Source organism: Conger conger, chromosome 10 (genome assembly GCF_963514075.1).
Source record: "Conger conger chromosome 10, fConCon1.1, whole genome shotgun sequence".
Lineage (NCBI taxonomy): Eukaryota > Metazoa > Chordata > Actinopteri > Anguilliformes > Congridae > Conger > Conger conger.
In genome coordinates, this window is record NC_083769.1 from 21,472,955 (window position 1) to 21,487,166 (window position 14,212).

General features: G+C 48.0%; 1 protein-coding gene across 5 annotated transcripts in view; it reads left to right on the plus strand.

Moving 5' to 3' along the window:
* LOC133138319 (tensin-2-like) overlaps positions 1 to 14,212 on the plus strand; it is a 49,595-nt gene that overhangs the window by 21,253 nt on the left and 14,130 nt on the right. For all 5 annotated transcript variants that reach the window (XM_061256955.1, XM_061256958.1, XM_061256956.1 and 2 more), the window contains exons 4-15: positions 8,397 to 8,435; positions 8,595 to 8,636; positions 8,794 to 8,843; positions 9,221 to 9,404; positions 10,438 to 10,488; positions 10,977 to 11,099; positions 11,349 to 11,413; positions 11,518 to 11,601; positions 12,389 to 12,501; positions 13,223 to 13,283; positions 13,525 to 13,600; positions 13,750 to 13,879. In XM_061256955.1, coding sequence (XP_061112939.1) covers positions 8,397 to 8,435; positions 8,595 to 8,636; positions 8,794 to 8,843; positions 9,221 to 9,404; positions 10,438 to 10,488; positions 10,977 to 11,099; positions 11,349 to 11,413; positions 11,518 to 11,601; positions 12,389 to 12,501; positions 13,223 to 13,283; positions 13,525 to 13,600; positions 13,750 to 13,879 — 1,018 coding nt within the window. The remainder of the gene's footprint in view (positions 1 to 8,396; positions 8,436 to 8,594; positions 8,637 to 8,793; positions 8,844 to 9,220; positions 9,405 to 10,437; positions 10,489 to 10,976; positions 11,100 to 11,348; positions 11,414 to 11,517; positions 11,602 to 12,388; positions 12,502 to 13,222; positions 13,284 to 13,524; positions 13,601 to 13,749; positions 13,880 to 14,212) is intronic.

The following is a 14,212-nucleotide window of genomic DNA, read 5'->3' on the forward strand; positions in this document are numbered from 1 at the left end:
AGCCTCACCGGAAACATTTCGCTTACTTTTTGAACTCTTCATATGTTTTTTTTTACTGTAAGTTTTCATAACTATCATCCATTTACTGTTGCAGTAAGTATAGGTTGTACGTAGATTGTATGGCTTCTCTAGGAAGAGTGTGCAGAACATCCCAGAGCTCTCCTTTGAACTTTAGAGCAGGAAAGAGGCCGTTTACTGCTAAACAGAGCTGCCCCCACCCCACAGTTGTCATGCCTGGACCGCCTGACCCCATCTCTTCCTCCAGACCCAGTCATGGTAACCAGCAAAACACACAGGACCTCCCCGCTCCACACTTATTCCAGAGAGGAAAATAAGTGCTTTTGGCATCCCTATGTCTTCTGTGATTTCCTCGCCATTGCATGCGCACCCCCCCCCCCCTAACTGCCCTAATAATAATTGTGCTGTCAGTGGCCCCCACCCCTCCCATTTCTCTTTCCCAGAAGGCCCATGTAATAAAGTCTGCAACACAGCAACACAGCAGCAGCTCATCTGTTGTCCTGACAACAACAACAACACAAGATGCGTAAATGTAATATCTGGATTGTATTTTTTAATCAGATCCTTTCAGATCCCTGACTGAAAATGCAGTGCCAGTTCTAGTTCTAATGGAAACGGTGGCAGAGCCAGTATGTGTCCTCATAACATCTCTGAGTTTAATGATGGACACCATGGGGTTGTTGTGGCAATTGGCATTGATCTCTGAGTTGTTGAGTCTGTGAGGTCCTTTGTTGTGAGTTCAGTGTTGATTCTGTGAGGTCAATGATATAGAACCAGAGAGGTCTGTGTTGGTTCTGCAAGGTCAGCATTGTGTCTGCCAAGTCAACATTGGGTCTGTCAAGTCAACATTGGGTCTGTGAAGTCAACAGTGGGTATTTCAGGTCAGCATTGGGTCTGTGAGGTCAGCATTAGGTATTTGAGTTCAGCATTGGGTCTGTGAGGTCAGTGTTGAGTCTGTGAGATCAGTCTCATGAGTTGTGTGGGTTCTGTGAGATCAGCGGTGGGTAATGGGGGTACTTTTTCTCACTATAATATTAAATGGCAGATTTAATAACTCTGCTCTATCCCATCTCCTTTTACCAATGCTTTGATTTGGTTTAAAAATGTGCCATAATATAACATGACATTAGAAGGCGAGGCACATACTTTTTCTGAGGTGTTTGTGTGTGTGATAGGGCAAGAGAGAAAGGGAGAGGGGGGGGGGGCGGTTTGGAGTTTGTTCCATATGCTGTTTCCCTGAAGTCCTTCAGTGGAGCTGAAGTCATGGATGTTGACAGGTCTTAGGTCTTAGGGGTTAAGAGGGCTTTGATCAACACCCTGAGCAGTTCACCGCAAATATAGCACTTAACGAGTTTTGCCCCAACTCACAAATGTCCCAGATTTTTGAGTCTTTGTACTCGGCTGAAACTGTTCTGCTTTTCAGACCAAAGTTTGCTGCTAAATGTTTCTGAAGAAATGACCTGAAGGCCCAGAGGCCTTGCATCTGTAACTGATTTCTGATTCAATTAGGATCTTTTCATCTTTTCTGGGGAAGACCCAGGGTATGCGGAGCACCGGCTTGTCACTTCCCGAAGCTTCCCGCCGGGGAAAACCCAGCCATGGTTTCCACAGAGGCTGTGACCTGCGCTCTCCAGCACACTCCCACGGGAGCAGACATGACGCTGCCGCTCTGCGTACACGCAAGCGCACGCCCCCGACCTTTGTTTCGCTGCAGTCTGTGATCTCGGAGCAGTTGTTCCGTATCTGTGCGGCGGAGTGGAAAATTAGGTCCATGAGGAAGGGGGAAGAGAGGATTAAAGGTCTGGGAATGTAGCTGGGGACGAGATGACCAAGTGCCAGAAAGATCATTTCCGTTATTCAGGGAACTGGGGAACACACACCCCGGCACACACACGCACACACACACACACACACACACACACACACACACACACTACAACACATGACTCATGCACACACATACACACAGATATACATTCCCACCAACACACACACACACACACACCCCGGCACACACACGCACACACACACACACACAGATCCGCAAACACCCCCAACACAGGCACACATGACACACACACACAGACAGACACACATCCCCAACACACTCAGACACGCACATACCCCAACACACACACATGCATGCACGCACACCCACATGCTCACACACACATACACAGACACACACAGATGCACACACCTCTATTCCTGGGACATTTCACTGTTGCAGGGAAACCACAGAGGAGAGGGTAAAGGATGCTAGGGGAGGGGGGGCACAGCTGGGTCTTCTCCTATTCCAACCCCTGACTAGCCCCACAACAGTACCATTTCAGTCCCACATAAAATGTGAGGTTGTGTGTGTACAAGCTGACAAGCACTCAATCCCTCCTCTCTTGTTGTGGCTGCTCTGTATCTATATGCAAATGTTAGCATGAGCTCTGTATGGAATAAGTTAGCACTGTCTCTGTATTTGTGCATTAGCGCTGTCTGTGCCGTGCATGTTAACACTTTTCTCTGCTAGAATTCTTCTGTGACAGCAGCTGTTGCTATGGTGCTGCTTCTCACATAAACATCACATGGACAGTTGCAGCCTGTGTTGGCATTCTTGATATTATAAATTAAGTGCAAAGTATGTTACTAGACATGCTAGTAATACTAGAAGACCAATGTGGGTTCTGTGGAACATTGATAAAAATGGAAGTGGCAGCTGGCCTTGTGTAAAGAGGGTTCTGTCAGTATAATTAAAAAGGGCAGCCCCCCCACCCAGAGGTGGTGGAGGTGGTCCACCCTTGAGTCGGTGTTAGGAATTGGAGATGTGTGAAAAAGTGTGGGAAGCCCATGTAGGCAAGAGAGAATTTTTCAGATTTTTACTAGTATTAACTCCCTTTATTTAACTAGTATCGGGGGACTTCTGCCCCATCGTCTTTAAACACGGCACTGCCCCTTGCTCTTCTCTCAGCTCTATTGTGTTCTTCCTGCTAATGTACTTTGCCACTTTCACTTGGCCCAAAAGTCAATTAATCAGTTGGCGGGGGGGGGGGGGGGGGGATGGGTGAGAGGGAGAGAGAGAGAGAGAGAGAGAGAGAAGGATAGAGGGAGTGAGGAGAAGATGAGCATTGGGGTTCTTGCGCACTCTGGAATGGAGGCCCAGGGACTAACAGTGACAGCTGGAGTCTGCGGTAAATCGGACCACGGGCGACGCTAGAGGGATGAGGCGGCATCACGCACTTTGTGTCCTACGCATGCGAACGGGGTGAAAAGGTGTTGATATCCCAGCCTGTGCTTCCGCCAGCCGGCTGAACAGGTGTTGACGGGGAGAGCTCTGGCTCCGTGCGTTCGGCGTCTCGAGTGAGGTGTGTAATCGGAGGAGAGCAGTGCAAGCCTACTGTTGTCCAGGAGAGCTGGGTGAGTGCTGGAGCTTGAAAGAGAAACGTTGTTCGGGGACAAAAGCTCCTATATTTACCATGGGCTTTGCTGGACATGACTGCTCACTTAAGTGAGAGAGCGCTTATCATTATTTACTGCCGTTTGGGGTTTGTGAGGTAGTTGTGATGTGAGCACGGTGGTGTGTTGTGGAGGGCATGACTCAACTCCCTCGGGTGTTTGGGTGAGGGGGGCTGGTTCTGCTCGGAGAGGAAGGACCAGACCCTTCTGAGTGCATCGCTTCTGACCAATCCCCTGAGAAATGAGAAGGGGAAAAAAATGACTTGAGGGGTCGTTAAAAATAGCGTCCCGTTCAGCTGGCCAGTCGCTGGCGCATTTCCGTTGTAGATATCCCGGTTTATTTTTCCACTGTTTGTCCCTGTCAGGATGTTTGGATAGTTGTTCCCATGGTTGGAGGTGTGTGGTTGTTGACTCTGTTCATGTGGTAGCGTGGCCCAATAGCCAGGAAGCGACGCACAACCCGGGCCTTGCGTCTATCTCTCTCCATCCCTGGGTGTTCCCACAGCGAGGGAGAGGACTAATTACCGCGCTCCCTCCTTGCTCTGTGCGTATCCTTATCAGTGTTTGCGGATAAGACTGCGACACTCACTACGTCTGCATCAGCAATGTGTTTTGCAGTGCTCAAACGTACCACCTTAAATTCTGTACCGCATTCAATCCTGGTGAGGTTTGTGGTGGTACAGAACTTGGTTGTAGGGGTTGAACATTGCTTGTGGCTCCCAAAGTTCTGGAATCTGCATCAGTGGAAGGGTTTCTGTGCCATGCATCCCAACTGTGGAACCGTTTCTCAACCAGTTTGTTCTAGGATTCCACTCCTACAGTCCATCGACTCGTCACCTCTTACTGGGCATCTAGCATTGACTGTGAATTAAGGAGCAATACGTTCCAGACTCCCCCCCATCCGAAAAAACTCACGCTGAGGCAGGGAGAACGTTTTGGTCAGTGATACTTGGAGGGTGACTTCTGGAGAGTGATTCTTGCAAGCATGGCTGAGTTCATGCAGCTTTCCCATAATGCAAACCATAACCATACTGAGCTCTGGTTATATCCGGTGCCCCTTTCATTCTCCATCCAGTTTCATTCTTAAGTGACTAAAAACAAAGATGGTTCAGCATGCATCCTGAAGTTTGTCCTGCACCAAGCGTGTTTCCTGATAGAAAGCAGATGTTTGGCCTTGTCAGAGTAATCCCGGTTGAATCAGAGTTCCCAGAAGGACTGGAGTCACGTATGTGTCAGTAGACGGTCATGTGACCATTTGGGTCACGAGCAGCCATTTCACATGTGCACAGTGGTGAGCTTGGAGTCTGTCTGCAAACAGATCTGAGGTGGGCAACATGCGGATGGTTTTCTCTGAATCATGCGGCTCAGTTTCCTGGGGCATCAGCTGCTCTCAGGTACTTTACGGAAACTGAACTGCCGTGAGGCAGACATTGTGGTCTGGACTGCAGGCCGGGCTGTGACACCCTGGCTGATTCAGTTTCTGCTATTTATTTACCATGTTCTGGACGTCAAAATGGAACATGAAGTAAATGTTATTTTTTCTTATTTAGGGAAATACACCATTCCCAGGAATGGTGTTTGGTTAGATGTGCCAGCCCTGTGGATCCAGCTTGGACAGCAGGGAGAATGTGGACCTGGCCAGTCTGTAGAATATGTTGTAATACTTAAAGGAAGCTTAAACAAAGTTCATTAAGCTGCTTAAATAATCCTTCTGGTACTGTATGCATAATATGTATTTGTGGGAGATGCACTCTAAGATGGAGGCTGAAAGCGGCGCACTCAAAAATGCCCGGCGGAGTTACGCACCTCAGACAAGTGCGTAGGGGCGTCTGGCTGACGGGATGGGGGGCAGCTGTGGGGCGCCCCAAAGGGTTATCTACGGCACGGAGAGAGAGAGGGAGAGAGAGAGTGAGAGCGAGAGGGAGGGAGAGAGAGAGAGAGTGAGAGAGAGAGAGAGAGAGAGAGAGAGGGAGGGAGAGAGAGAGTGAGGGAGGGAGGGAGGGAGGGTTGGGAGAGAAGAGAGAGAGGGAGAGAGAGGGAGGGAGGGAGAGAGTGAGAGAGGGAGGGAGAGAGAGAGAGAGTGAGAGAGGGAAGGAGAGAGAGTGAGGGAGGGAGGGAGAGAGAGAGGGAGGGAGGGTTGGGAGAGAGTGAGGGAGAGGGAGGGAGAGGGAGGGAGAGAGAGCTAGAGAGTGGGAAAGAGAGCGAGAGAGGGAGGGAGGGAGGGAGAGTGAGAGAGCGAGAGAGCGAGAGTGAGAGAGAGAGAGAGGGAGAGAGAGTGAGAGAGAGAGAGGGAGGGAGAGAGAGTGAGAGAGAGGGAGAGGGAGGGAGGGAGAGAGAGAGGAAGAGAGAGAGCGAGCACGCGCAACTGCCCTTGATCTACTTCATCTTATCTGGCTAACGAGCTGCGGGGCTGAGAATACACACCACCCCTACGTCTCTGCGTTCCTCCCTATCTCTGTCTCTTCCTTCTTCCCTCCCCTTCCATCCTCCCTCCCTCCCTCCCCCTCTCTTTCCCTCTACTGCCGTTATCAATAACTCCTGCCCTGTGTTTTTTCACCGGACCATAACTCAACCTCTATCCGTCTTCTTCTCCCTCCCTTGTGCCACCTCTATGCTTTTTTTCTTTCTGCTTCTTCCATTCTTTTCCCTTGGAGAAATCTTTCTCAACGCCTCCTCCCTTTGCTTTAAAGCAAACCCTGGCCAATGCCTGGCCTGTGTGCGAAATGGCTGCCTTCTGGGCCCACTGAATGGAGGCACTATCATGCCTATATCACTATGGGGCTTATATGACAACAGGAAGTCTACCACTGTTGGGCTCATACATTATACTGCCCATATCACTCTACGCCCTACAGTTTATTACAATAGGGTATATATCACTGTGGGGTCTAAATGTCCATAGTCCTATTTTGTTACAGGGCCCATATTACTACTTCAAATGACTACAGGGCCCTATATGGCCATAGGGCCTGCATTATTATATGGTCAGTACCATTGTAAGCTTGTATATTAGTGTCAGCATCACTATATGCGGGTAGTATGGGGTCAGTGTCACCAATAAGAATCATTATTATAAATATCTGATGGAATACATCAGGTCCTCTAATTGAGTCTCCTGAAATCTTATTTAAAAGTGCATTTTGTAAGCCTCTGCTAGGTCTGTTCTGTCTTATTCTCAGAGAGAGAGAGGGAGAGAGGATGAGAGAGGGGGTGAGAGAGGGGGTGACGGAGAGAGAGAGGGGGAGAGAGGGGTGAGGGAGAGAGAGGGGGAGAGAGGGGGAGAGAGGGGGAGAGAGAGGGGGGAGAGAGGGGGTGGGGGCAGTTTGCAGGAAGCTCTGTGTAAGGGTTGGCCTGGGAGATGGAATCTGGCGTGTTTGTTCTGGCATTTGACTGCCCCTCCGCTGGTCCCCTCGCACAGAGAGAGAGAGCAAGCGAGGGAGGAGGGCAGAGGGAGAGAAAGAAAGAAGAATGGAGAGAAAGGAAGGACTGAGGGAAAGAGAAAGGGAGAGAGAACGGGAAGGTTGAGAGGGAGAGGGAAAGATCGAGGGAGAACGGAAAGGAGGAGGGAGAGAGGAGGAAGCCGCAGGGGGAATTAGGAGAGCGGGAGAAGGGGGGATTTGGGGAAGGAGGGAAATGTAGAAATGAAGAGAGAAGGAAAGTTGGAGAGAGTGGGGGCAGAAAGAGTGAGGCGTTAACCGTTCTGGTCCCAGCCTGGCTGAGGCCAAATGATTTCATATGTACATTATGCTTCCAGCTCAAACCTCGTTAAGTTTTTTTATTTTTTTATTTTTTTATTTTTTTCAAAAAGGCTGCTTGGAACTAAGTTACAAGTCTGAGGTGCAGACTGCATAACAGACCCCGTCTGTCTGTGTTTGATTTAGAGAAATGGGAGTCTCTATTGTTTTACTGCCAATCATGGCTGTCTGTAGGCCTGGCCCTGCCCTCCACAGCCTCAGGACACAACCCCTCTTTATAGAGAAACCGAAAATCATGTTTCTTTTTTCTCTTCGAATCAACGTGCAGACAGGATGGGGGGATGGGGAAAGAGGACTGAAAAGGCTGGTCGGTGTGGTAGGCAGTTGCATAACCTGAGCTGTTATGGATGGAGATTGTGTTTCCCCCAACCACAGCCAACTTTGCCCACTTCCTGTCTTGACGCAGATATGAGAGGTCAAGGATTTTTTGGACCAGAACATACGCCTGTGTGTGTATATACTGTATGCGTGTAAGTCTGTGTATGTGTGTGTATGTATTTGTGTAGTGTGACTGTACATGTGTGTACGAGCCATCCCTGCATACATGTCCATGTGCCAGTATTCTGGTGTGTTTGAGGTGGGCAGAGGTCATGTTTGTGTTTGCGTAAGAGGCTGTAATTGATGTGTTGCAGTGGCCAGTATGCCGACAGTGTTTCGCGCCCTTGCTGTAATGGAATGGGGGAGGGGTGTTCTCCTTCATTACATCGCTATTCAGAATATGTTTCTATCTCTGTGCTGGGAAGACCATTTCCTCTTTAGCACAGCTGTACATTCCCAGAGAAAGCACCTCTCCGTTCTTCTCCACGTCATCCTTCCATCCCTTCTTCCTGGAGGCATTAATGAGCCGGTGTTGAGTGACGGTTGTTGAAATGGCTCAGTGTGAGAGGCTACGCCCCGTCCCATCAGACCCCGACTGGCAGGGTCAGGCAAAATTACGCTGAATGCCATTTTGCTACAACCTACACAATGTCTCACAAATAACAGCATCTGTGGACTAAAACCAAAATGGCAGCATTAAGAATAAAGATTATTAACAATTAAGAATATGCAACCTTTCTGTTTAAGTTTTGCATATGAAAATATTTGAAAATATCGCTCAGATTTGACATGGGTAAAACGTGAAGCAAAGTGTCCGTGTTGAGCATGTTTTGAGAACCACCCTGTCCCGCTCTGTTTCAGGTAACTGGCGCCTGTGTTCCCGCCCCCTCCTCTGACCTGGTGAGTCCATTGGCAGTGTCCTTTTGGGGGTCTGTGTTAGGGTGTGGTTCACGCTGTGGAGTGTGGGGGAGGACTGGCCGCGTGGGTCTCTGTGATGACACGGTCTGTGTTTTATTCTTTCGTCCCGTCACCCTTTCCTTCTCTCTCTTCCTCTCACAGCAAAGACGAGGCACCGCCCCCTCCAGACACATCCAGCACCTGGTGAGTCTCTCTCTCTTGCCCTCTCTTTCTGTCACTCTCTATGTCTTCCCCTCTCTCATCTGTAAATAAAACCAACGTGTACAGAAATCCTAATATATATACATGTATATATTTTAATGAGTACTCTCTCCCTCTCTCTCCCTCTCTCTCCCTCCAGGGCTCTACCAAGTCTCTGAGCTACACCAAGCAGAGGAGCACACTGCCCAGGTATCTCCCACTGTCCTTCTGCCCAGCCTTGTTCTACTGCCCTGCCTCGTTCTACTGCCCTGCCCCTCTCCCCCTGTTCTACTACTCCACATCACTCTACTCAAACACATTATCTCCTCTCTCTTTCTGTTTCAATCTCTCTTTCTTTGTCTATATATCGCACAATCTTCCATTTCTGTATTTCTGCATTTTCCTCTTCTACCACTCTAATCTCTCTATTTCTCTCTCTCTCACTTTGATTCCTGTACTGCCTTGCCTGTTTTTCCATCTTCCCAGATCCCCTAATCCTCTTTCTCGCTTTCCCCTCTCCTCGATTATCTTTCTCTCTCTTTTTCCTTTCCTGTTTTCTCTGTTAACTCTCTCCCCCTCCCATGCAGGAGTTTCAGTGTGGACCGGGTGATGGAGCGAGTGATGGAGCGCCACTATGACTTCGACCTGACCTACATCACTGAGCGCATCATCTCCGTCTTCTTCCCCCCGCTGCTGGAGGAGCAGCGTTACCGCGCCAACCTCAAGGAGGTCACCGCCATGCTCAAGTCCAAGCACCAGGAGAAGTTTCTGGTCAGCCCCAAACCCCAAAACCCAACCTTTAATTTACCATTCAAAACCCCCAACGCTTTAGTTTCCACTAAAAACACAAAGTCAACATGTAGCCACTAAAAACGTATAAATCTATATTTTGCTTGTAGCCACTCAAGGCCAAGCTCCAGGGAAATGTGTCTTGAGCACAATTCAACTCATGTTCAATCAACTCAACACATGTAATCTGTGATAAGTAGACAAATGCCTTCTCCAAGTCAAATCACATTAATTTCATACATGAAATTACATGTGGTCTCACCTAGTCCCTACCTTCTGTTGCTAAGGCATTTGAGTGATAAAAGGTTCTTGCGTGTGTTCGGCCTTTACTGAGAGGCCCTGTAGCATCTGAGGGGGGAAGCTGGAACTCAAGAGTGGAGTATGTGAGACAGGTCTGAAATGATTTTCCTGGCCTGTGTGATGGTTATCTGTTTGTAGACAGTCTGTCGGGACTGCATTTCTGTCTGCCCCAGGTGCAAAATTTGGGATGTTAGCGTGGCAATGGAAATGAAATGCGCTTGGTGAAGCCTTATGACTACCTGATGGAAAAGGAGCAACACTTGCTGTCAATATGCACAATCCAAGTATTTGTAAGAAAGGACTTACGTTGTGTCTACATTTGGAGAAGCCACAGATTTGGGGCCAAAAGCTATTTTATACATTTAAAATGAGATGATGGTAATCACACCAGTGCACAAACCTCTGTATATCTGACCTATACACAATAATGTCAATGTTTTAGTTTATCTATAGCCAAATCCAAATTAGTTTATCTAAAGCCAAATCCTCATCTTTACTGCAGCCACTTAAGACCAGAACTCAAACCCCAACAGATCCTACAGAAATTTCCAAAGCATTTTATGTTTGTTTTATGATTTTCAATTTCCTATTACATAAATGTAAGTAAAGTAAGCACAGTGACTATTATTGCTTGCTTGTACTATGGCTTTTTATGCGTGGTATGATGTAAACATGTTTATGCTCTGTTGTCTTTGATCTCCTGCTCTTCCCACAGCTGTTGAACCTGTCAGAGAGACGGCATGACATCACACGTCTCAATCCCAAGGTAAAACCAGCGCTCGCTATAGGATTGCGTTCAGCTACAGTACCTGCCTGTCACTACGCCTGTCTCTCCCTGTCTGTACATATCTGTCAGCCTTCTAATGGGTGTCTGTATGTCTTACTCTGTAACTTCTGTCTGTGTGTCCAGATGTGTATTTAGTTCTGTCTGCACATCTTTGCTTCCGAATACCCATCTGCATGTGTGCCTGCCCATCTCTGTATCAACCTGACTGTCAGTATGTCTGTACCTGTGATTGTGTCTGTTCCTGTATCAGAATGCCTGTACCTGTGTCCATATATCCTCCCTGTTCATCTCTATATTTAATTGGATCTGTTTTGTCCTGTATGTCCTGTTTTGAGTTATTGCCCAACAGAATTCCTGTCTGTCACTCTCTCCACCCCATTCACCTCTGCCGTTACTCCCTTCATATCTCTGTTTTTCTCTGTCTCTCTCTCTGTAACACTCGCTCTCTCCTTCTCTGTCTCTCTCAGGTCCATGATTTCGGCTGGCCTGATCTTCACGCCCCTCCCCTTGATAAAATCTGCGCCATGTGCAAAGCAATGGAGACCTGGCTGAACTCTGACCCCCAGCATGTGGTGGTCCTGCACTGCAAGGTCAGGGGTCAGGGGTGAGGGTACAGAGAACAGGGACATGCTGGGGGGCGGTGGGGGGGGAACAGCGGGGGAGTGAGTGAGTCTTCCTGCACTGAAGATCGTGTTTCTGCTAGTCCTTCACATTCTGTTACCTCTGCTAGTAATTTCTGTGAAGATTAGGCCGACACACCTTTGTGTTAATGCAGATGGAATTAGCGGTGAGTCTAATTATGTTGTTGAGATTTGCGCTCAGTGAATTCTCTTTCCCAGGGAAACAAAGGCAAAACTGGGGTCATCATCGCTGCCTACATGCATTACAGCAAGATCTCAGCAGGGTAACACACCTCTCTCCATTTCTGTCATCACGCTGGTATATCCTCACCTCATCCACTGTGTAATTACAATTGTGTTGCACTGTGTATGTGTGTGGTGTGTGCAGGGCTGACCAGGCTCTGAGTACGTTGGCCATGAGGAAGTTTTGTGAAGATAAGGTGTCATCAGCTCTCCAGCCTTCTCAGAACAGGTAGCAACTCTGTCTCTCTCTGTTTTGCCTGTCTGCCTATTCCTCCTTTTTCCATCTGTATGTCCATGAGGATTATTCTAGACTGCTGTGCTTCATTTGTCATGGCCAGCCACTTGTTATTGCTGAATCACACACATTTTTGTCCATCTCTGGTACCACCCTGGATTGGTCCTGGTCATGTTTGACTGACAGGCAGGACTTTAAAACATGGGTGCCTTCAAATTTCCCTTAGACCCTGTCACCAAGGTGTGCCTCAGGGCTCAGTGCTGGGACCACAGCTTTTTTCTCCATCTATATGCTTTCCCTGGGTGAGATCATGTGAAGGAATGGTCTAGATATCTACTCATTTGCAAATGACTTGTTCCCTCCCTGGTCCTTCATCAGCTAACTGCACACCCTCCATCCTAGTTTTGCAAACACCATTATTTTGGTCACGATGTGTTCTCTGAGACTGCAATTGCTCTGCAGAAAGCTCTTACAGAAAATATCAGGGAAGCAGCAACTAAGACACACCTCTTTAGTGCAATCTACTACCATCAGCTTCTGCTGTAGGTGTTCTGCTGTTGTTTTTTCTATGGATCTTGTCTTTTTGTAACTATAATGTTCTATGCATATGTTTTGTTTTCTGTTCATACTGTCCCTTGTTATTGCTTTGTTAAGCAACCTTTGGTTCTTGGAACATCACTATATATTTGGCTATAAGTGTTATAGTAGTTGGTGTTGTTGTTGTTTTTTTTGTTGTTGTTGTTAAAATAGGTAATGTTTCGGGACTCCACTCTTTCTGCAGGTATATTTACTATTTTGGGGGTCTCCTCTCCGGAGCCATTAAGATGAACAGCAGCCCCCTCTTCCTCCACCAGGTTCTCATCCCGACTCTGCCCAAATTCCAGTCTGATGGAGGTAAGATTCAGCCCAGTGTGCAAGCATTCAACAATATGTACATCAGCAAATTAAAAATGGCTGCTAGCAATTCTATATAGCTTTCGTTAGCTATTCACGTCACTAATTTGCACAAACGTGAGAGTATGCTAGCTACAGTTGTCAAAGCGTTTATGTCAGTAACTTAGCTAACCTAGCTGATATGGGTACAGTTTGGTTTATCCAATTCTGCTGGCTAGCAAAACTGAATTTAAATGAAGTATGAACATAGTGTATGTGTAAATACTGTACATTAAATGGCCAGCAGATGGCCGTTTGTCCCTTTCACTGTTGATTTAACCCAGGGTGCTTTCTGGCTTTTCATACACTGTCAGTATCAAAGGTCATTTGCGATTCCAAATAGAAAATCACTAAGATTGCCATTCCACACTGGTGACCTACTTGAATATTGTGCACGCACAATTATTCAGAAACATACGGCCATTGTATTGTATATTATATTGAATGTATTGTGTGTGTGTGTGTGTGTGTGTGTGTGTGTGCGTGTGTGTTCTGGCTGTATGTGTGTGTGTGTGTGTGTGTGTGTCTGTTATTGCTTTCTCCTCAGTGTTGATTATCTTTAATCTTAAACGGGAGGAGAGAGGGAATGTCAGCACATTCCTCCACATCATAACCATGTTTACACTCTCCCACATCTCTCTCCTTATCACTTTTTCTTTCTCTCTCTGTCACTCTCGCTCAGGTTATTACCCCTTCCTGAAGATCTACCAGTCCATGCAGCTTGTGTACACCTCTGGGATCTAGTAAGTCACTGACGTGGCACATTCCACACAGGGTTTGATGCAATTCTCCCCACGTGGTTTGGGGTGCTATCACCTGCCATTGCACCTTCAGAGCTGTGGTCTCCTCACTATTCGTTACTGTCTCTGCTTTCGCCCTGTCTGAGTTGCAAAGGGAGGGTAAGAAAATAGTGAGGTGTAAGATTGCTGGAGCATTATGTATGTTCGCAGTGCATTGTGGGTAAGTGTGGATGTTGTGACTCAGTGATCTGCAGGGCTCGGAGGCCCGGAGGCTGTGTGTGACCATCGAGCCCGCTCTGCTGCTGAAGGGAGACATCATGGTGAGTGAGACCACCCCTGTGTTTCACACACACACACACACACACACACGCACACCCGCAAGCACAAGAGCAACATCACAGACATCATCCGCCTTCCTCGTCCCTTTCTCTCTCACACTCTTTCTCCCTCCCTCTGCCGCCCCCTGCAGGTGAAGTGTTACCATCGGCAGGCTCAGCAGGCGGAGAGGGACACAGTGTTCAGGCTTCAGTTCCACACCTGCACCATACACGGAGCACAGCTGTGGTTCGGGAAGGACGAGCTGGATGAGGCCTGTGCAGGTAGACCCGGGGAGAGAGGGGGGGGACTGATGTACAGGGGGAGAGAGGAGAGGAGAGAGGGGAAGACAGATTTACAGGGGGAGGGAGGAGAGGAGAGAGGGGGGAGATAGATTTACTGGGGAAGGGAGGAGAGGAACGAGAGATATACCAGGGGAGGAGGAGAAGAGCGGAATTAGCAGAGGGATATTTGGGTGACAGACAAAATAAGAAGCGGGGAAGAGAAAAGATACAAGACAAGAGAGAGGGGTGTACTGGGGGCAAGACCTGGTAACTTACTGCACAGCTTCAGGTTTGAGGTTCTCAGCTTGGCTACTCAGGCAAACACTCCTGGTA